This window comes from Larimichthys crocea, chromosome XIII (genome assembly GCF_000972845.2).
Source record: "Larimichthys crocea isolate SSNF chromosome XIII, L_crocea_2.0, whole genome shotgun sequence".
Classification (NCBI taxonomy): Eukaryota; Metazoa; Chordata; class Actinopteri; family Sciaenidae; genus Larimichthys; species Larimichthys crocea.
Window position 1 is genome coordinate 2,110,784 of NC_040023.1, and position 21,214 is coordinate 2,131,997.

Below are 21,214 nucleotides of genomic sequence, written 5' to 3' on the forward strand. Positions count from 1 at the left end.
GGCTGTGTTGGCTTGTTTGGACTACTATGCAGCTTCAACAATTTCTACAGATTTAACAGGAAAATGTATCCAGTTTTTTATTAGTACAAATGTCAGTAAAGGGTTAATGTTCTGTTAATGCACAGTGACCTGCCAGAATCAGATAATCTGCTGTGAGCATAGTGTCTGTGGATGATGTTTCCCTGCCAGTCGTCCAGATTTAGCCCCTGCACACCACACAGCATCCACCGCACAAACCACAGAGACTAACTGGACTCACGGGGTCGCTTAATCCTTGACATATTCAATATATTCTCAATATTTTGTATAAATTGTGAAGGTAGATGTACAGAGAGAGGTCCAGCACGTGCCTCGGTGCACACATGACATCCTCTCTCTGACTCACTATCCTTTTAAAACCCACATCACACCTTGTCACCTGCTCATTAATATACATGTTATCCTACGTGGCTTATGTGCCTCAGCTCGTTTGTGTGTATTTCATACGTGTGTGTGTGTGCAAGCCTCTGGGTCACATGGGTTTATGGTCGACCCTAGATCTCATCTGGTCTGATCTGATTTCCGCCCAGCTGGCTGATGTGGAACAGTAGCCCAGATGTTGCAGAGATTACAACTCCCCACAGTGTTTGGTGGTGGTGAGGAGGTGCTTTGAGACCATTCAGGAAAATAAACACAATGGGAGAATTTGTAGTGCACAAAGGCCCATTCTGCTATATCCAGTCTCGTCCGTAGAGATAATCCGTGTTTACAGATTTGGAACACAAAGTAACATGAAGTTTATAAGGGACTACTTTCTCCGTGTGCAGTCAAAGTAAACAATCCAAGCCAAGATTTAAAACAGTTGTTCTTTCAAGTGTTCCTCTATTGTTTAATTCCCCCACACACATTTTGTATTAAACTACCATAAAGTTGACTCACAAGTGACTGAGAAGAACAAATGAAATTGAGGCAGCAGAGGCAGAAACATCCTGATCTTTAGTCTGTATGTGGTGAGCTCTATTTTTCCAATGTCTTTTTGTCAGGCCCCCTTTGACAGACATTATTTTATTATTTTACATGATGCAACTGTTTTTCGCAGTCTGTGTAGTACTTTTAATGACAGGTTCACATAAATCAGTGTTTTTAAATGACTTTAAATTGTCTAATTCTATAGATTTCACTATACATCATCACTCAATGTGGTGTATGCTACTAAAAATATATAAAGTAATGATATAAATGATGAAAGAAATGCCTCAATATCACTCATGGTGTCTATGCTTACATGGCTGTAGTCACGCTGTGAGTTCAGATATCCCCTATAAATTATGGACGGTATTTATAAAAATCACAAAATGTTTGTTTTTATTTATTAATTTTCCTTTTCGATTCTAATTTCTGTACATTTTATCCCTATAATGTTTTTTTCTTTTTTCAAAGTCTCCTCTGTACTGTCAGGAATGTAATCTTGGCGTAGAATACTAAAAACTATACTTTATTTGTCTTCTTTGGCAACACTACAGTGAGTATTTCTTCCTTTACTCTTCAAAAAGCCTCATGTTTGATGAACTCAAACACTACTGTCTCTAAACACACAGATAAAATGTGGATTAGTTAAAAAAAAATTGACTCCAGAGTGAAAATTTGCAATCTTTCAAAGGTCCTCAACTAATTCCCCCATACCAGGAGAAATACAGATAAATGAGTTTGGAGATAATGTGGTTCAACTGAGGCAAATCATTAGCACACATTCTGGATCTGCCCCAAACTGAGTTTGTATTGGATTGGCATACACAAAGCCTTGAGCACAGTATTCAAAGCTCAGATAGCACTGATCCTGGAGTCTTTATCTCTGAGTCTTATTCTCTATTTAAAGACATTTTGTTTTTGAAACAGAAGAAAGATACAAAGCTGCTAAAGTAAAAAAAAAGATCATAGTCCAGTATCACGTACAGTCGTGGCCAAAAGTTTTGAGAATTTAATATAATGTAAGGTCTGGAGAGTTTCCTGGCCATGGACCCAAAGTTTTGATAATTTGTTCCCCAAGCCACTTAGTTATCACTTTTGCCTTATGGCTAAGTGCTCCATCATGCTGGAAATCACTTTTGCCTTATGGCTAAGTGCTCCATCATGCTGGAAAAGGCATTGTTTGTCACCAAATTGTTGTTGGATGGTTGGGAGAAGTTGCTCTCAGGCGATGTTTTGGTACCATTCGTTATTCATGGCTGTGTTCTGAAGCAAAATTGTGAGTGAGCCCACTCCCTTGGCTGAGAAGTAACCCCACACATGAATAGTTTCAGGATATGTTACTGTTGGCATGACACAGGACTTATGGTAACGCTCGTCTTTTCTTCTCTGGACAAGCTTTTTTCCGGGTTTGCCCCAAACAATTGGAAAGGGGATTCATCGGAGAAAATGACCCCCCCGCCCCAGTCCCTAGCAGTCCAGTCCCTGTACTTTTTTTTTGCAAAATATCAGTCTGTCCCTGATGTTTTTCCTGGAGAGACATGGCTTCTTTGCTGCCCTTCTTGACACCGGGCCATCCTCAAAAAGTCTTCGCCTCAATGTGCATGCAGATGCACTCACACTATACTGCAGTTGAGTCAACTTTAGGAGACGGTCCTGGCACTTGCTGGACTTTCTTGGGGTCCCTGAAGCCTTCTGAAGCAATGATTACAAGCACCACCCTCCTATTAAAGCTTCCAGTCTGTTATTCTAACTTAATCAGCGTGACAGAGTGATCTCAGGCCTTGTCCTCATCAACACTATCAACTGTGTTTACAAAAGAATCGCTGACATAATGTCAGCTGGTCCTTTTCTGGCAGGGCTGAAATGCAGTGGAAATGCTTTTTTGGGATTAAGTTCATCTTCATGGCAAAGATCTTCATAACATCCTGGAGTATATGCAAATTGCCATCATAAAAACCGAGTCATTCTCAAAACTTTTTGGCCACAACTGTACACTGGAAGATTCAAAAGGGAACAGTGGACTTCTTCTACGAGGGTACAGAAAGACTAATTCTACCAAATGTGGAATTTATATATATATATTTTAATTTATATATCGACTACACTGACATTTCATGTTACTCTCCTCTCCCTGATGTGAATATTAGAAATGTAAGCACCATTGTTTTTATTGTAGTTGTAGTAACGTGAGATGGACATATGTAAGAAAGCTGAAGATGATATCTACTGTAGAAGTACAGGTAGATATATGTACATATATCAGGGTATATATATACACGTCTGTAGGTGAAGATGGAGGGCTGAGAGTCACAGCCCACAATAAAGATTGGCTTTAATACCTTTCTGTACATTTGCATATGTACATGTTCAGTGTAAAAATACCAAGGGTCTCCACCAAAGGAAAGAAACATGCATTTAGACATCATTCACATCGTTTTAATAGATCTCTATCATATACATACAGTACAATATGCTCAAGACAGATTTTATGGCACATCCATTTTTGTTGTACATTTTGCAGTCGCTGGTATTGCTGTGAGGCTACAGTAAAGTGACCGTTTGAATCTTTTACTTCGGTAGATACAGCAGGTGGATTGACCTCAGTGGGTAAGAATAAGGTTGCTACAGCAAAACACATGCACTGTCAAGTTATATATTCCACTTAGGGGTGGGTCACACATCCAGTTACACAGACCGATATTTGAGCGGGGCGGCGTTGTTATGTTCTATTTAAACCCCCGTTTTGTTGTTTTTTGTCTTGGAATACGCTACAACAGTGGCTACTGTGATCCTGGAAAGCTACGAGATGTACACGGTTTAGGTTCCACCCAGCGGGTCGTTCACTTTTGAATTTTAAAGAGCTGCCGTTACACGTGTGATCATTTCCTCTAGTTTAGTATTTCAGGGGAGATTTTTTAAATCAGCCGTCAAAACATTTCTGGCTCTGGGTTCAACCAAAAACCTTGAATATCCCGTAGGGAGTGATGAATAATAGTGTGTAAGGATCTAGTACTCAGGTTTCTACTGCGATACAACTTTACCGTCAATACTACAGGAGGTTATTCACATATGTACACAAACTCTGCTGTGTAACCGCGCAGAGGCTTGACGAGTGAGTGTGCGAGTCTGCAGAGCATGTTCGAGATAGAAAAATAAAATAGTGATAGACTACAAAATACTGTGTGCGTGCCACCGTCATATATAAGTGCTGCATTTTTCACCCTGTTCATTTGTCCTCACTCGAAGGAAAACACTGTCACAACTTCCACTTTCAGTCAGAATAAAAAATAAAAAATAAAATGATTGTCTCAAAAAACATAATTTAAAAAATCATACTTAAAACAAAACACAACAAAATATGATGTAACATGACACTAAAACTCACCAGCTTATCAGCCTGTCAGAGTGATATAGGTGTGTGTGTAAAATGTGTACATACAGTGTAAAGTGTGCAAGGATGTGAGCACCTCCTGTATCTGTTTCCATACTTAATGTCTCTTACTTTAAAAACACACCAGCGGGTTAAAATGTCCCTTTAGTGTCCCGTTTAATCTGCTGAAAGTGCTTCACATACTTGGCATGGCACCCAGCCTCCTCCACGGAGACTTTTTGCGTCTCTAAATGTGCAAGGTTGGCATCTGGACTTTCTCCCAGTAATCCACCGTTACGTGTTAAATAATAAAAAATGTGAGACTGAAACAAAAGTGAGATGATGTAGAGATGAGAGTGGAGGAGTGTGCAGCTCTAAATGACCTGGCAGCAGCTGTGTGGGGTCGGGGTACAGAGCAGACCCTCCTTGGGGCTCCGGTGGATGTTGACAGACAGAGTCTTGTCGCTCAGAGGCATCTGCAGCACACGGTTCTTCATGTTCCTGTGGTTCTCCCTGGCTAGGTCCAGCTCTCCCAGCCTCAGCGTGCCTGTGCAGGTGCCCTCAAGCAGCGGGTCCGCTAACGCGTCACCCAGCGGGGGCTGGTGGTGGTACATGTTCCCTCGGGGTGAAGGACCGCCCAGGAGTGAGACTTTATCCAGACTACCAGTGGAGCCGCCCATGCACATCCTCCACATGGGGCGGTCCTGGGCGTCCCCGCCAACGATGCCGGCGCTGCCACCGCCACCTCCTCCTCCTCCTCCCCCCGTTAGGTTGTGAAACTGAGAGCTCAGGCACAGGCTCATGAGCTTTAAGCTCTCCACCAGGCCGCTGGCAGCTTTGGCTGTTCCCTTTCCTTGGCCTGAACCTGATCCAGGACTGGCACAGTTGGATGGACTGGCCTGGCCTGACCCGCTTTTCTCTCTATCCTCTTTCCTAGCTTTTCTCTCATCCCCTCGTCCACCTACGCTCGCTAGATCTGGTTTATGGTGACTTTCCGTCTCATCGTCACTCGTCTCTGAGCTCGGGGTGAAAGCGGCAACTGGTGCTGTTACACCAACAGTTTTAGGCGATGACATAAGCGATGAAGGTGATGGTATTCTAGAGTTCAGATTGAGGCTGAGGCTAGGTTTGGGCGGGCCGAGTCCATGCAGCTCCCTCCTCTCCTCCTCTTCCTCGTCCTCTGTGTCCGCCTCGTGGATCTGGTTGAGAACCGGAGCACTCATACGGGACGTCAGGCGATTACCAGAAGACATAGATGATGAAGAGGTTTTGCAACGAAGCACCACCTGAGTAGGTAGGGCAGAAGGAGATAAGCGTTTGTCTTCCTCCCCCTCTTCTTCCTCATCCTCCTCCACACTAAAAAGACTGGGACTACGAGGTTTGCAAGGGCCCACTGAGGTCAAAGAGCCCAGCCTGAGGGGGTTGGAGTGGGGCTTTACCAGAGGCCTGAGCCCCCTCTCCGGGTTCTGTCGCGGAGGTTGCTGCTGGCTGGATGTTAGGCTGTGGTTCTCCTGACGCTGGCTGAGGTCCAGCAGAGCTGTTTTGGGCCTAGGGCCTTTGTGGAGGCTCTCAGCACTGCGGGCAGGAGACTGTGGCCCCCCAGGGTGGGAGATACCCGGACCACCCAAGCCATCACTGACATCCTGGTGAACATCCACTCTGGTGGGCCAGGACTGCCTGTGAAGGTTAAACACACAGAACACAAGGTTTAGTGGGCTGAATTAGCAGTACTGTCGTTATGAGAGTGGTATCAATCTTTTTATCTAACTCTCTGATAGATGAGTTTAGAAAGAGTAAAAATATATTGTTGATATTGATGTTGAACTATTCCCTTAACAGATAGTTTTCTCTATTTAAATAAAGTACCAGTCAAAAGGTAAGACTGGGCCAAGGAACACAAATAGTGGACATTGGACCAGTGGAAAACTGAACTTTGGTCTGATGAGTCCAAATGTATGGTTCTGCTGTGTCTTTGTGAGACTCAGAAAAGGTGAACGGATGGTATCTACATGTGTGGTTCCCACCTTGAAGCATGGAGGAGCAGATGTAATAGTGTGGGGGTGTTTTTCTGGTGACATCTGATTCAAGCTACACTTAACCAACACGGCTACCACAAGCATTTGAGCTTAGTGGGATCATCATTTGTTTTTCAACATGACACACTTCCAGGTTATGTAAGAGCTATTTGATGAGGAAGGAAAGTGATGGAGTGCTGTGTCAGATGACCTGACCTTAACTTAATTAAGATGATTTGGGATGAGTTGGACTGCAGAGTGAAGGAAAAGCAGCCAACAAGTGCTCAGCATATATGGGAACTCCTTCAAGACTGTTGGAAAAGCATTCGAGGTGACAACTTCCTGAGTCCGATTAAGAGAATTCAAAGTGTGCAAAGCTGTCCTCACAGCAAAAAGGTGGCTACTTTGAAGGATCTAAAATATAAAACATAATCTGGTTTTGTTCACCACATAATTCCATGTGTCTTATTTCATAGTTTTGATGTCTTCAGTGTTAATCTACAGTGTAGAAAATAATAAAAAACTAAAGAGAAAACACTGAATTAAGTTTAATAGGTTGCATTTAGGATGCATCTTTTATTACAACCAACTTCACATTAATGGAATAGTCACATCGCATGTTTATATTCTAAAGATTTTAAACCAAATGCAGAGAGGATGGACGCGGGGAGAGGGGTTTGCATCTGTTGTGTAATTTGCATATTGCAAACACACTTAATCAGTTGAGATAGACAACATAATAGCGAGTGCTTGGGTAATTACAGATGGGCAGTCTTGCACAGATCTGTGCTGCAGAGTACACGGCTATCTGGTTAGCATTTCGCCTACTTAGCTTCTATGAACAGAGGCTAAACACTAACCAGATATCTAGCTGCTGTAAGAGTCAGGATGCGTTCACTGAATATAAAATGAAATGTCTGTCCATCTGCTGTCAGACTTGCCAGTACTGACAGTACACAGCATTGCAGAGGCAGCACTCTGTCTCCAGAAACGTGTGTGTGTGTGTACCTGAACTGGGCCTTGCTGGGGCTTGGTGATCGTGTCTGGCTGTGCTGCTCTTTTTCTTGCCTCTCCCTCAGCATCCTCTCAGCCAGCAGGAAGTATGTAGCTGTGATGTGGTTGTACTGATTCGACTCCAAAGCCCTGAAAAGACAGACAGAGAAATCAATTTGAATTCCAAAACACACACAAACTCACACACACACAAACTCACACACATCAACACGCAGATCAACACCAAACCCTGACCGTGAGTCAAAAGGAAGTGACGGGGGTGGAGATTTAATTTGACATGGCAACAGCTCAGGATTTACTGCCAGCTGGTTGTTAATGGCAATTAAACTGTTGATGACACTCAATTAAGCTTCGGTTGGACTACGGGACTGTGCTGAATTTTTGGAGATTAGTAGCAGCAAAGAGTAGCAGCGTGTTAATTTCTGCATGTGTGTGCGATGGAGGGATACGTACTCAGTTATAGTGTCTCGGTCCGCGATGCCTCCCAGCACCATGCGCTGGATGATGGAGCCGTGCTCCTCCTCCGACAGGCTGCGATGGGACACCAGAGGGGTGGACAGCTTGGTGGCCGGGGAGGGGTCGACGCCTTGAAGCCATTGGTGGGCCTGGATCTCATCTAAGGTCGCTCGTTTCTTGGGGTCCCTCTGGAGCATATGGGCTATTAGACTAGAGGGAGTCACGGAGGGGAACGAGGTTATGGAGGAGCTACAGAAACATCTGGGCAGACTTGAGCTGTGTTTAGATAATATTACCATAGTAACTGTGATAATTAGGTTAGACATGGATAAATGGACTGTACTTCCATAGCCCCTGTCTAATCTTCCTCTTTTACACTACATATCTCATGCACTGATGGCATTAGCTGCCATGCAAGGTCCATAATATGTGAGCCGACATGGGAGCTAACCATTCATTCACACACCAAGTGCGCAGCCTCCAGGAGCTCAAGGACACATCGGCATGCAGACCGGAGGAGTCAGGGATTGAACCACCGATCGTCTGATTAGTGGACGACCCACAGCCGCACTGTACTTGACCTACTGACCTACTGTACTTGCTGTAGTTGTAAATAGCTTTCCCCTGAGAATGGGGACTGTTAGCAACATCTTGATGCTCTCACTCTCAGTTGTTTACAGCCTGTCTAATCGTGTAGATGCTCATGTTTCTTGCCCAATCCCCATCGTTGAATACAACGTTAATATAATTAGAACAGCGATCTCAAAATGCCTAAAACATTCAAAGGAAAGGCTGATGATGGCAGTGATCGTGAAGCATGAATGAAGCAGCTGGAAGACGATTAGCTGATGCAAGCACAACTTCTGAGCTTTGCTTGAACTACAACTGCAAATCTATGCTCCACAAATGTGGCCAAAACTTCAGACCTAAGTTGGAATAAGCAGAATAATCTTATAATAACATGGAGATAATCATGTAAACAAACTGTCCACCTTCCAGCTAAGATAGATGACATAACTAACTTGTGGTGTTTACTCAAGGCTCAGACAAACAACACGGTTCAGGACATGCGCCAATATTTGTTGTACTGTAAGCAACATAAACTAACAAAGTCACGTTCAAAAACGTTGTGTTCAAAGCTACAGCCGTTCAAAAAAATGTATTCTGCAGCTATTTTTTGCGTCGCTCTGCCCTGACGCATCGTTAAACCCTCACAATGTTAAAAATAGAGGGCCGATTTTAAAAGGTGCATTAGATACACTTAACGCGGAGCGAGCCGCATCTCCGGTGGAGCAGCTGACTGCAGCACCGTGTGAAAAGCAGAACAACGAGGAAGCAGCAGCAGCAGCAGCAGCAAGACGAAGAAGAGGGGCCGCTCTTCTTTTTCTTCACACATCTACAAACATGAAATATGCAGCACCTGCAGAGTACTCTGTCCATTTGTGTGAGGTATATGTGCATGTGCGTGTTACTCACTCTCTGCATGCATGGGAGATGTGTGGAGGCACCGTGTATTTACAGTCCATGATCATAGTGAGCGTCTCACTGTCGTTAGCCTCCTGGAAGGGGGGCTGACCACAGACCAGCATGAAGAGGATAACCCCCAGGCTCCAGATATCTGCAGAGAAAAAGAGGGAATGGTGTCAAAACACCTTATGTGGCACATAACATGAGAACACAGTGTGAATATTTCAGGAGGAAGGCCACAGAAATGAAAAATAAATAACAATGATAGACCAAAAAAGTCAAGCACACATACTTTTTGCTTAGTGACCTAGATTAAAAAAAAAAAAAAACAAGAGCCTTGTGAGTTTAAATGAAGCGTGAATCATATTTGATCACAGCCATTTCCATAAATATGTACGGGGTTAGGACACATCTGCCTAACCAAGGATGAGGCTGTGCACGCTGTCATGCTCCAACACACACACACACGCATGTGCGCACTCCCACACAAACACACAGCCGAAGGAAAGTGGGTTAACATGTTCATCGCTCAGAGCTTTATATGAATGCTAATTTCATGGAACATTTCCTTTAGTCCGATTATTCATTTTAAAAGAGCAAGGTTTCTTTCTTTTTTTTTTGCTCTGGGCATTCTCTGCCGCTCGGGTCAGAAGGATGGTCCACTGACACACATTCTGCAGTCTTATAAAACGACTACGAGCAGAGAGACGGTAACATAAAAGCATACTGTTTCCCTGTCAGCACGTTGACGCCTTTGCCACAACCGCTTTGGAACATTAAGTGCAAGATTTTGGTCTTTACGTGGAGTGAAATAAAACAAAAGCTTCTGCTTGATCAGCAGAAGTCATTTGATTCAGGAACAGACGTATCACCTTATAAACTTGTAGCCAACATGCTATCAAACAGTTGCCTGTTTAAATACCAGCCAGCAAACACAGCAGCATTAGTATTGATTCAGAGTTGTGTTTCTTGGCTAGCTGTTTGCTTATCTTAGTGTGCATGGGGGCTGATTTATCAGCGAGCAGCTTCCTGCTGAGGCTGGAGATTGATGAGAGCCGTGAGAGTGAACGTCGCTGGCGATAAAAAAAACAAAACGATGAGCTCAAGGATGCTAAAAAAGAGTTTCAGGAGCAGGAACACACCTCCATCGTGCCTCTGCTGGCATAAACTATAAATACTCTCCTAATCATGTCGTATTCTGCGTCCCCTATAGATTCTGTTTGTTCTACTTCTTACTCTACCCGGGCGCGACAGCGGATTCCCCACCGAAGCTCTCCACAACCCAGCCGTATCCAGAAGTACAAGACCCGAGCTTTGTTTACCATCTTTCCATTTTTCCATAAAACCAAAAGTCAACACTTCTGTTGAGTGTGTTTTCCTTGCTGGTAAATTCTCTGTGGCGTTTCTTTTCTGGATTTGGAACCATGTACATGATTATTTGATCAAATGAAGTAACTTCTCTCTCTTTACATTAAAACCAACCAGAAATGTGACACTTCTTGTGAAGCAGATGACTTTTTCTTCCAAAGACACATCAGTGACTGCCTGGACAGAGCCTGCGCTTGTGCAGCTTGCATCAGTTTGATATATTAAAGACTTTAAAACTAGGAGGAGGGTTTATCCTCCTCAACACCCCCGGTGATGTGTCTCCACATTTCTTCATATCATCGCAGTTTGCTCAGATCCGCTGGAGATTTCAGTCTGGTAAAGCAAACGTGCCAGTTTACTGTGGGTGGCGAGTATTTATTGCTCTGAGGCTGTGAAGGAGCGTCTCATACTGCTGATGGAGGGAGCGAGCGCTGTTGCAGTCCCCACCACCATCTTACCCCTAGCCAACGTATCCTAGCAACCGTGACCCTGCTCCCTCATTACTTGCGTCAGCGGCCCGCCAAACTTCCTTCCTTTTCCTCGATAACTTTATTTATAAACCAGATGGCTGACACATCTCTGGGTAACGCCGTTCACGTCACTGCACATTAGCATCACTCAAGGTAACGACGCCGGCTACTTATTGGCGACAGCTGGGAATGTAAACATCCCTTTCTGCTGTCCTGCATTGCATTTTCACACCAACTGCTTCCCTGAGATAACCAACAAGCGCTCCCTTGTGTCTTTACACTGTTAACCCTCAAGGCTGAGCGGGCCAATTTCCGCATCCTGTCCTGCCGATCATTATGCAACATCATTTTTCTAAGGGAAAAAAAAAAGCTCCCACGTGTGTGCGTGTTCATTTTGTACAGATATGCTATGAATTATGCATGTGCCCAGCCCAGGATATGTTCTTTGTAATTCTTATTAGGTAAGCTAATGTTTTTTTTTGTTGTGGTTGAAGTGCAGCTTGTGCTTCTTGAATAGGAAGCAGAAATCTATATTTAAATTTCCATTTACTGAAGACAGAAAGCAGCTAGAGCCCACACATTGCATAACATCAGAAGGCAAAGGGAGGCAAGCATCTTTTCATAGCATTTACTAGTCCATCAGCTGCTCCCAAAACATGCTTGTACTGTGTTAAACCCTTCACTCACTTCAAATGTTCTGCATGAGACTAAAATTTTACTTATTTTTGTTGATTTGTCTGACTGTTTGTCTTTAACCATTTTCTATCCCTCATATGCTTGAGTTTGGACAAAACAAGCTATTTGTAGATGTCACCGTGGTAGCTGGGACAACACGACGGCTATTTTTCACTTTTTTCTTTTCATTTTATGAACAGATGAATCGATAATGAAATATGTTTTCATTTGCAGCCCTAGTCCTGATGCTTAATGTGAGAGAATGGTGGTCAAGTCAAGCTTTTCTGCTGGTAAAAGCACTTGACACCTTGGATTTGGAGCGTTTGGCTCCTGCTAATTGGCTCATGACGACTGGTGCAACATTCCCCTCCTTTCTATTTTGGATCACTTTTCTTCTCAAATTATTTTCAGCACTTCCTCAAAAGGGCAAACAAACTACAAAAACAGGCCCGACTGGAAAGAGAGAGAGAGAGAGAGAGAGCCGAGCTGAGGACAGCCTCTTTATCTCTGCGACAAACTGGGCTCGCCGCCACCTGGCGTGTCACCAGCACAGCTCAGCACCCTACAGACTGTCAGCAGGTACCCTGGCAGCGACGTAATCCCAGGGCAGGTTACTGCAAAGCCCCCACCCCCAACGTCAGGACTGCTGGCCTCTGTTGAGCCCTCTTCCACATCAAACTGCACCACAGATAGGATCGCACAACATTACATCCCGGCTGGGTGGATAATCCTCGCAATCAAAACATCATCATCTCAGCTGAAGGAACGATAGCGAGCAGGCTGTATGGAAACGTCCACAAACATCTGATTTATCATCTGGGTCAAGTGCTCAGACGGCTGACCTCACATATTCAGCTTCATCGAAGGCCACACATGCAGCCAAACAACAGAGAGTTATCGTCACTCCACTTTCATTTTTTTGAGAGCATCTGTTTGGCACAAAGGAGACTGAGATGGAGCAAAGGCAGACAGAAGAAAATAGCCACTGCGAATCCACTCAGTCAGAAAAATAGAAAATGATTCTCCTGCTCTGACGCAGTGGCCTCTGGGAAGACGGAGGCACCACTGATGCTTTTCCTCACTCTTCTATTTTCTCTTGTCCTTTTTTTCCCCCCTCCCTGAATCTGCACGCCTCTGTTTCATTTCTTTTCCATTACAATTTAATTTAATATCTAAGCTGTGGCTCAGCGGCGATTGGTACAGCTATCGATGGGAGAGGACGATGGTGAGGCTGCTTGACGTGCAACCACAGAAGAAGAGAGCGCTGAGAAGTCAGAGGAAAACCAATTTCAGCCTGATCTGATATCAGATATATTATTACACAGGAAGGCTGTGACTGTCAATGAACGCAAACTGCAGACACAAGTAAAGTAAGGTTTACGGTAGGATGGCAATTCCGGCTCCGCTCCTTTCTATCAGCTCGCTGGTAAAGCTGCCAAGTTGTCTGCAGGGTACATCCAAAGTACTGCAGGTCATAAACCGTGGTCAAAGTGTATGCAGCACTATCAGAAGGTTACATCAGTAGATAGAGAGTGTGTGAATGTGAAAGCATCAGCGAACCAGGCTGATATACAGTAGAGGTCAGCCTGTACTATGTTCTGCTGCTGGGAACACACACTGTGGACTGTGGACTGAGACAGTGTCCCATTCCAGTAAAAGTAAAAGCTGTAATCACTACCTGACTTTGATAAATCAGCACCGATATCTTCCCCTTTCTGTCAGTTCTTTAGACTTACCCACAGCGGGAGCGTCGTACTCATCCCCCAGCAGTATTTCAGGAGCAGAGTAGGCCAGCGAGCCGCAGGAGGTGTTGAGTTTTTTCCCAGGCTGAAACCGGTTGCTGAAGCCGAAGTCTGTGAGCTTGACGACGCCCTGCTTCTCGAAGAACACCACGTTCTCTGGCTTCAGGTCCCTGTGGACCACGTGTAGCCGGTGACAGTAGGAGATGGCGTGGACGATTTGAGCGAAGTAACACTTGGCCACCTGGGAAAGACGAGACAGAAACCTTAGAAAGCTTCTATCTAGCTCTGTACCGACAGACAGAAAAGAGTCATCGATCATCTAATCTAACTCTGAACAAGAAATAATGTCAAATGTCTCTTCAACATGCAGTGCACATAAAAGGTGAATAAAAAGTCTCTGTTGTCATTGCTCACTTTGAGAATGTCTCCCCACTTTTCCCTGCTTGATTTGTTACAATGTCACACAGTTGCCTCCTGGTGTCTGGAATTTATTAACTTTAAAGAATTTGTATGCGCAATGCATTGGTGAGCGTCTAACTACCTCTGAACTGTCCTTCACTGCATTTCCGCTAAAAAATTTAAACTGTGTCCCCTGGATATTTTAACTTCAGGGATTTTCATCCATTCACAGGAGGTTTCATATTAAAATGATACTTCATTGATTTCCCGCAGACTCCCTGAATCAAGGAGACTTCTGCAGATACTTCCTCTCTCACCTCTTCAGTGAGGCCTCCGTCATGCTTCATGATGCAGTCGTACATGTCTCCTCCGTCTCCCAGCTCCAGGATGAGGTAGAGCTTGGTGGCCGTGTCGATGACCTCGTAGAGGCGCACCACGTTGGGGTGCTGCACCATTTTCATGCATCGCACCTCCTGGAAAAGGTGCCCCCTCGCCACCGGGTCCAGCTTAGTCTTATCTATCACCTTCACTGCGACCTAAAAGAGCAGCATGATGAGAAAAACTGTCTACATACGAATACTCGTGGACTGAAGCAGCTAATTGCTGATGTGTAGCGTCGATATAGTGATGACTATCAAACAAAACATTACAAGTATTTGGCCTCGTTTGGAAACACCTCTATCAAAACAATATGTTGGCAAATCAATCCACCTATTATCTAATCTCAGGAGAGATTTATCACATCTCTACACATGTCAGCAGGCACCCATCTTTGGTATGTCTGTCTCTGAAGGGTGAGGCTGGAAACTATTTAAAACTGAATGATGCAATTCAATAACTGGCATCAAACGTTGCACATCCATGTGCAGACTTGAGGAAGCCTACCTTTTCCCCAGTGAAAACATGTCGGGCCAATTTGACCACAGCAAAGTGTCCACGTCCCAGCGTCTTGTCCAGGTCATACAGCCCCGCGATCTTCCCATCATGATGACGTTTGAGTCCCGCCATGGCTGCTGGTAGACGCGGACGGGAGTAACTGCCTTCTGTTGCCTGCTGCGCTCCGGTCAGTTCTCCATCTCCTCCTGAGTGAAGTTAGGTGAGGTTTGTAGTGTAGGTTGTAGGTTTGGTTGATTCTAGACCAGCTGGGGGTCTTTTTGAGGTAGTTTCAGGGGGTGAGGAGGTCAAGATTAAGATTCCCTGCGAGGTTTGCCCCGCTGTGTTGTCAATGCAATGTGGTGTTCTCGTTATCTGCGGGCGAAAATGATACAACAAAAGAGAGAGAGGGAATCAGAATTCAGCTGTTCATACTGACTGACAATATAACACTTCAATTGATCAGTACAATAAGCTGAGTCACCGCATTGGAGGAATTCCTGCTAAATGTTGAGTCGTGGATGCGTCTGTCACCCGCAACACTGAATTCTCTGCATGCTAGCATGTCATTCAACATTAGTTACAGATTATGTAATTAATTTACAAACAACAAAAGTAAGAATCAACAGCCACGCTAGCTCTGTGAGGGTGTACTTTGAGAAGATGATCACGTTCACCTCTGATAAGTAGCACTAAACAAATGTACAGGTGAGGCTGGTGGGAAGGTAGCTAATTTTGTAGGTATTTGGTTATAAACCAAAATTTTTAACAAAATTTGTAACCTGATTGTGGGGCTAAAAGGAAAAAACATCTGTGGATCACCAAAATTGTTATAATGTATCCAGATGAGATCATGAACGAACGTACAAAAGTTTCACAATTATTACCAAAATGGTAGATCAATTGATTGACTTGATTTGAGTCATGGTGCTAGCATCACAAAATCTGGGTACATATTATCTATAAATTATATATAATTGTGACAAAGACTTTAGCCCTAAGACATGTAAAACCCAACATGTGGCCTAAATCACATAATATGCTGATGATTCAATTATCTACATGGATATTTGAGGACAATCACTGGCATTTGATTAGAGTTTGTCTCCGAGTTACAATAATTAGACATTTATTTGTTTAGTAAAAAGTGGACAAAAAAGTTATTTAAAAACCCATGAAATGTATTGTTCTGTCAGATATTCAATTAACAACAATATCAAACAAAGAAAAGGAACCAGGAAATATTTTGGATTTTTCACATTTTAAAACTAAAATTGTCATTTTCGATCATTCTACTCATTAATGAATCACCTTTTCTCATCTATAGTTAGCATTTTGCATCATTGTCCAACTGCTATATTTAAACTGTTTCATAATCAGTGTTCTTCTTCTTTTCTAAACCACTTCATCTCAAACACCACCATGCTCACACGTCTGAACCTTTACTCTGCTCATCAGAAGCGACTGTCGTCACACTATATGTTGCTTCACTTTCCTGATTTTGAAACAAAGCCCCGAGGGGAGGCACAGCATTCCTCTTCCGGTAATCTACCTGCGTGCCAAGAGCACAGAGACAGCAAAAAAAAAAACCCACACAATGTACAAGCAAAGAACATTCCTGGGAGGTGATCCTTGTCTAGGTGTGCCCCACTCACCTGGATTCAAAACAGACAACAGGAAATCATAATAACAGTTGCCAGGGAACACGCCTATCGACATAACCAGATCCAGTGAGATAATGGAGAAGAGAAAAACGCCTCAGACGCACCTTCATCTGAGGTTGCTAAAACGAAACTATGAAAATCCAAAAAAGCTCTTTGGGGGTTTTTAAGTGATCCTCAGTTGGAGGATTGTACCTGTGAGAAAAGAGTGAGTAATTTTTCTTATAATAGGAGGCTGACATCTCAATCTGTCTCTGCTCTGTCTCGCTCGCTCGCTCTCTCACACACACACAGACGCAAAAGTAATCTTAACACTGCTGAGCTCTTCGCCCGACACTGACAACATGTAGGTGTTGATGTTTCAAAAAATATGAAGCCATGAAAGAAGACACACACATAATCACAGACTCTCTCACACACACCAAAAGCTCTGGCACACTAGTCAGGCTGACAGGGCAGGTTAGGCGAGATCGACGTGGGCTGTGTGGTGGATCTGGATCTGCTAGCCTTAATCAACCTCTTATTTACGTCAAGAGTGTGTGTAATTACTTGATCGCTTTAAAAAGAGGCGATAGGTGAAATCACAAGTTTTGTTCTCATCTATTTTTAAAGCCAGCCCTCCAGTCTTTCTGACATGTCAACGCACAGTACAGTAGTGTCCCAGTCGTGTTGCATAACTGTTCAAGGTGCTGGCGGCCTGTTGATTTACCAGTGCTTGTGTGCACACACACACACACACACACACACACACACACACACACACACGTAAGAGTTCAAGGACCTGTTACAATAGCTTGTACCACTCTCACAACCTGTGAGATATCGGGTTCTTAACAAGAAATCAGTTTCCTGGTACATTTGATTGTGATATCAACGAGTGAGAGATAGTCAGCTCACGAGCTTCAGATAAAACCAAAGGTTTTATTATGTAAGCCTGAAATTACACCATTAAAAAAAAGCATGAAAAACTGAACATAAGTTGACTTTTATGTTCATTTAATTCACACTTGAGTAGCAGAAATCTGCTTTTTTTCTGCTGCCCTGTCCTAATAATCTCGTGACCCCTTGTAACTTACTTTTAAAAGACTCTACAGATTTTATTACATAAGTCTGAAATCATAAAAGTCATAAAAAAACAAAGATTAGAGGAAAGCCTGGAACATTTATAAGTTGACACTTATTTCTTTCTCTTTCTGTTTCAGACTTGCTGTCCTGTCCTAATAATCATGTGCTCAATTTAGGAATACAATACTAACATGACATAATACAATACTAATATGACATAATACAATACTAACATGACATAATCCATCCGTGTAGATTCACTACGCAGAACCACAGAAACAACCACAATCAAACAGTCAACAAAGGACTTACAGATTTTAATATAAAAAGCCTGAAATTATACCATAAAAAAACAAAGATTACTTATTTCTCTTCCTCTGCTGTCCTGTCCTAATAATCTCATTCTTGCAGGGATCTTGCTACTCGGGTTAGGAAGCCACTGCCGACTAGAACACAATACAAATACAACATAAAGTAGTGTGACACCACAGCAGTTATGGTGGGAACATAAAGTGCTACATAGATATGGTCTTAATAAAAGAAACATACACTACATTATATTGTGTGTAAGGGGTTAATGTGGCACTATAATAAATATAACATAACTGTAAATTCACTACACAGAAACACTTATAGACTCTCATTTCTTGTTCTTCCTCTGCTGTCCGGTCCTAATAATCTCACGTACGCTCATAACTTAAAAGTTTCAGGGATCTTGATACCCATTGCTAACGCAAATGTGACATAAAATAGTGTAACACCACAGCACGCTACGTAGATATGGTCCCTGTAGAAATAATGCACAACAATATAGTGATCCAGTGTATGTACGTATGGGGTTAATGTAGCACTATACATCGTTGTAAAATCACTACACAGAACCACAGAGTTACAGATTTTTGCAACAAAAAGCCTGAAATTACAGCACAAAAACAAGATTAGGGGAAAGCCTGAAACATAAGTCGACTCTCATTCTTTCTCTTTCTGTCTCGTCCTGTCCTAATAATGTCACAACCCCTCATAACTACACTCACAGGGGGATCTTGCTACCTACTGCCAACTAGAATACAACACAAATATGACATGAAATTGTGCATGCTGCATAGATATGGCCCATATAGAAATAATAAGTGATCCACAACACATTACTTCAGCTAAAACATACTATATAAGTACTATAATAAATACACCGTCAATGTAAAGTCACTGCACAGAGCCACAGGATGGATTTAAGTCCCTTGTTGGGTGTAATAAAAGCAATAATAGCATCATATGTGTGATAAATAAACTACACTGCCAACTAACTGGAATATCAAAGCACTGTTGTGTTCAAGCTGTGCTGAGCATCAGCTATATTTTCACTGTATATGTGCCCATATGGGACACACACACACACACACACACACACACACACACACAGTCCCCTCCGTGCTGTCAACATGCCTGCTGGCTGCATCCACAATAACATGACAGAGCAGAGCGGTCTGCGCCAACAGCACATATACACATGAAAGCTGCGAAGACACGGACAGCATGCTAAAAAAATGCGCCTGGAGGGATGCGCATTTTTTTAAAAAGGGGAGCTAAAAATCCAAACGGAGCCCCGGCTGTAACTACAACTACCTGGGCCCACACCTTGAGCCTGCATGCTGCTACACCGCCAGTCCTACTTACCACAGAGGAATGTGAAGCGAGCGCCTGCCAGCCGTCCTATCTGTTCCCTTTAATAAACCTGCGGGGAATGTGCGGGGGCTCCTGGGCGGTGAGCTTGCGGGGGGCTGGGGATGGTGGTGGTGGTGTTGTACCGCTCCGGTCGTTGAGTTTCAGCACTCGGTAACCGACTAAACAACGAGCCGGCCAACGGTTAATCCGGTGAGTCCCCGCGTGAGTCTGTCACACTGTCAACCCAACCTCCCTCGTTCTATTCCCCCCTCTCCCTCGCGCTGCTGTCCGTTGCGTCAAACACACTCAAGCAGCGCGGAAATACAGGAAGTGGCGCTTTCAAAATAAAAGGTTCAGAAATTAAAAAAGTGACTTCTTTTTTCTTTTTTTCTTTTTTTTTTTTAAAGCAGGTGATTATTAAAAGTCCAGTGTGTAAGATTTAGGAGCCCCATTGGCAGGATTTGAATATAATCAGATCAGAATCAGAATGAGAAATACTTTAATAATCCCAGGGGGAAATTATTAATCTATATGTGTGTATATATACTATTATTATATATATATATATATATATATATATATATATATCTATATATATAAGCATATAAAAGCTAAAATTACAGTTAAAATAATATTAATATATAATATATATATATATATATAATATATATATATATATTATTATATATATATATATTCCCTTCACATATTACCTGGTGAAACTCACAGAAAATTAACTGCAGTTTAGTGGAAGGAATTACATTTAAATTAAATAAATTGCATGCATACATTTCTACATTTTTGTATATACAACAAGAGAGGGATTTATTATATATTATTTACAGTATAATGATATGATGATTACACCGAGGCACAGAAGAAAAAAACTTGGAAATGTGTATATATATAAATATCTTTAGTTTAAAGGTTAGAACAGCTAAGAAGAGCTAAGAAATAACAATAAAACTGTAAATAGAAAAGTCACCTATATATTTTTTTAATGTCAGTCTATTGAGTAAACATAGGCATTTCCCTTAATATACAGGTATTTACCTTAAAACATCAAGATCAGCCTCACTTTTTTTTTTTTTTGGTGCCGTGCTTTTGTTTTAACGGGGAATTGGCCTGCTTTCCGGTGTTGTTATTTGTGAATGACACATCTATCATCACTGCGCCTCGGTACCATTCATCTCTGACGTCAGAACTACGCTCAGAGTGTTTATCAGGCCTCATGGCAATTTCACAAAATGTACTTCATCCTTATCTCCTTCACCTGGGCCTGTGTCTGTGCGGACCTGGGATCAGATCTGGATCAAGGCATTCAATTGAACTGGTGTTTATATACTCTGTAAATCAGCCTATACAAAAGAGACAATGGGTCATTATCAGCTTTTATACACCGATATAAAATCCAAACAGGCTGTCATTCAGACCACTGAGTTAGACCCCAGGACTCCTTCAACACTCACCCGTCCTCCAGTTTCTTTTCTTGGGGCTGTCAGGGAGGAATCCAACGCCTGGTGGTGTTGGTGTTGGTGGGAAAGTGTGTTGGCATCAACTGTGTGTGTGTCCCTTCTCTCTACATTGAACCAGCTGGGCAATGTTCAAGTGCGTTATATAATTAAGTTAGTTAATATATAATATTATATAATGATAAGTTATATAATATTTACAAGCTTCTCTCTGAGATATGAAGTAGGACCTGTTTGGCTGGTTGACAGGTTCATCTCAGGCTCCATGTATGCTCTATAAAAAGACTTTTTAATCAGTTAAACCTCTTTCAAGTTAAGGCCGCTGGTGGCAGGGTGCAACCGTGTGGTGGTCTGTTTGAGTGACACCAGTTCAATTAGATAAATATGCGTTTTTCTCAGTGTTGACTCTCTAGCTTTGCAAAAACTCAACATGCACCTGATGAGGTTGTTTTTCTGCTTTTTTTGGGTAAGTGAACGTAAAGACAAAGGGGTCGAGGTCCACTATGAGCTAACACTGACATCTAGTGGAGAAAAGGGGTTCTTAGGACAAATCCATT

At 42.8% G+C, this 21,214-nt stretch overlaps 1 protein-coding gene across 1 annotated transcript; it reads right to left on the reverse strand.

The window, feature by feature from the left end:
* Nucleotides 1-3,368: 3,368 nt before the first annotated feature.
* Nucleotides 3,369-19,495, reverse strand: LOC104931801 (SNF-related serine/threonine-protein kinase). The gene is made up of 8 exons (XM_010746889.3): nucleotides 19,198-19,495; nucleotides 14,810-15,172; nucleotides 14,242-14,460; nucleotides 13,520-13,766; nucleotides 9,280-9,421; nucleotides 7,801-8,013; nucleotides 7,342-7,476; nucleotides 3,369-5,995 (listed from the first exon to the last, which is right to left on the reverse strand). The coding sequence occupies exons 2-8, from the start codon at nucleotides 14,930-14,932 to the stop codon at nucleotides 4,693-4,695; spliced, it is 2,382 nt and encodes a 793-aa protein (XP_010745191.2). The 5' UTR covers nucleotides 14,933-15,172; nucleotides 19,198-19,495; the 3' UTR covers nucleotides 3,369-4,692.
* Between the last annotated feature and the right edge of the window lie 1,719 nt (nucleotides 19,496-21,214).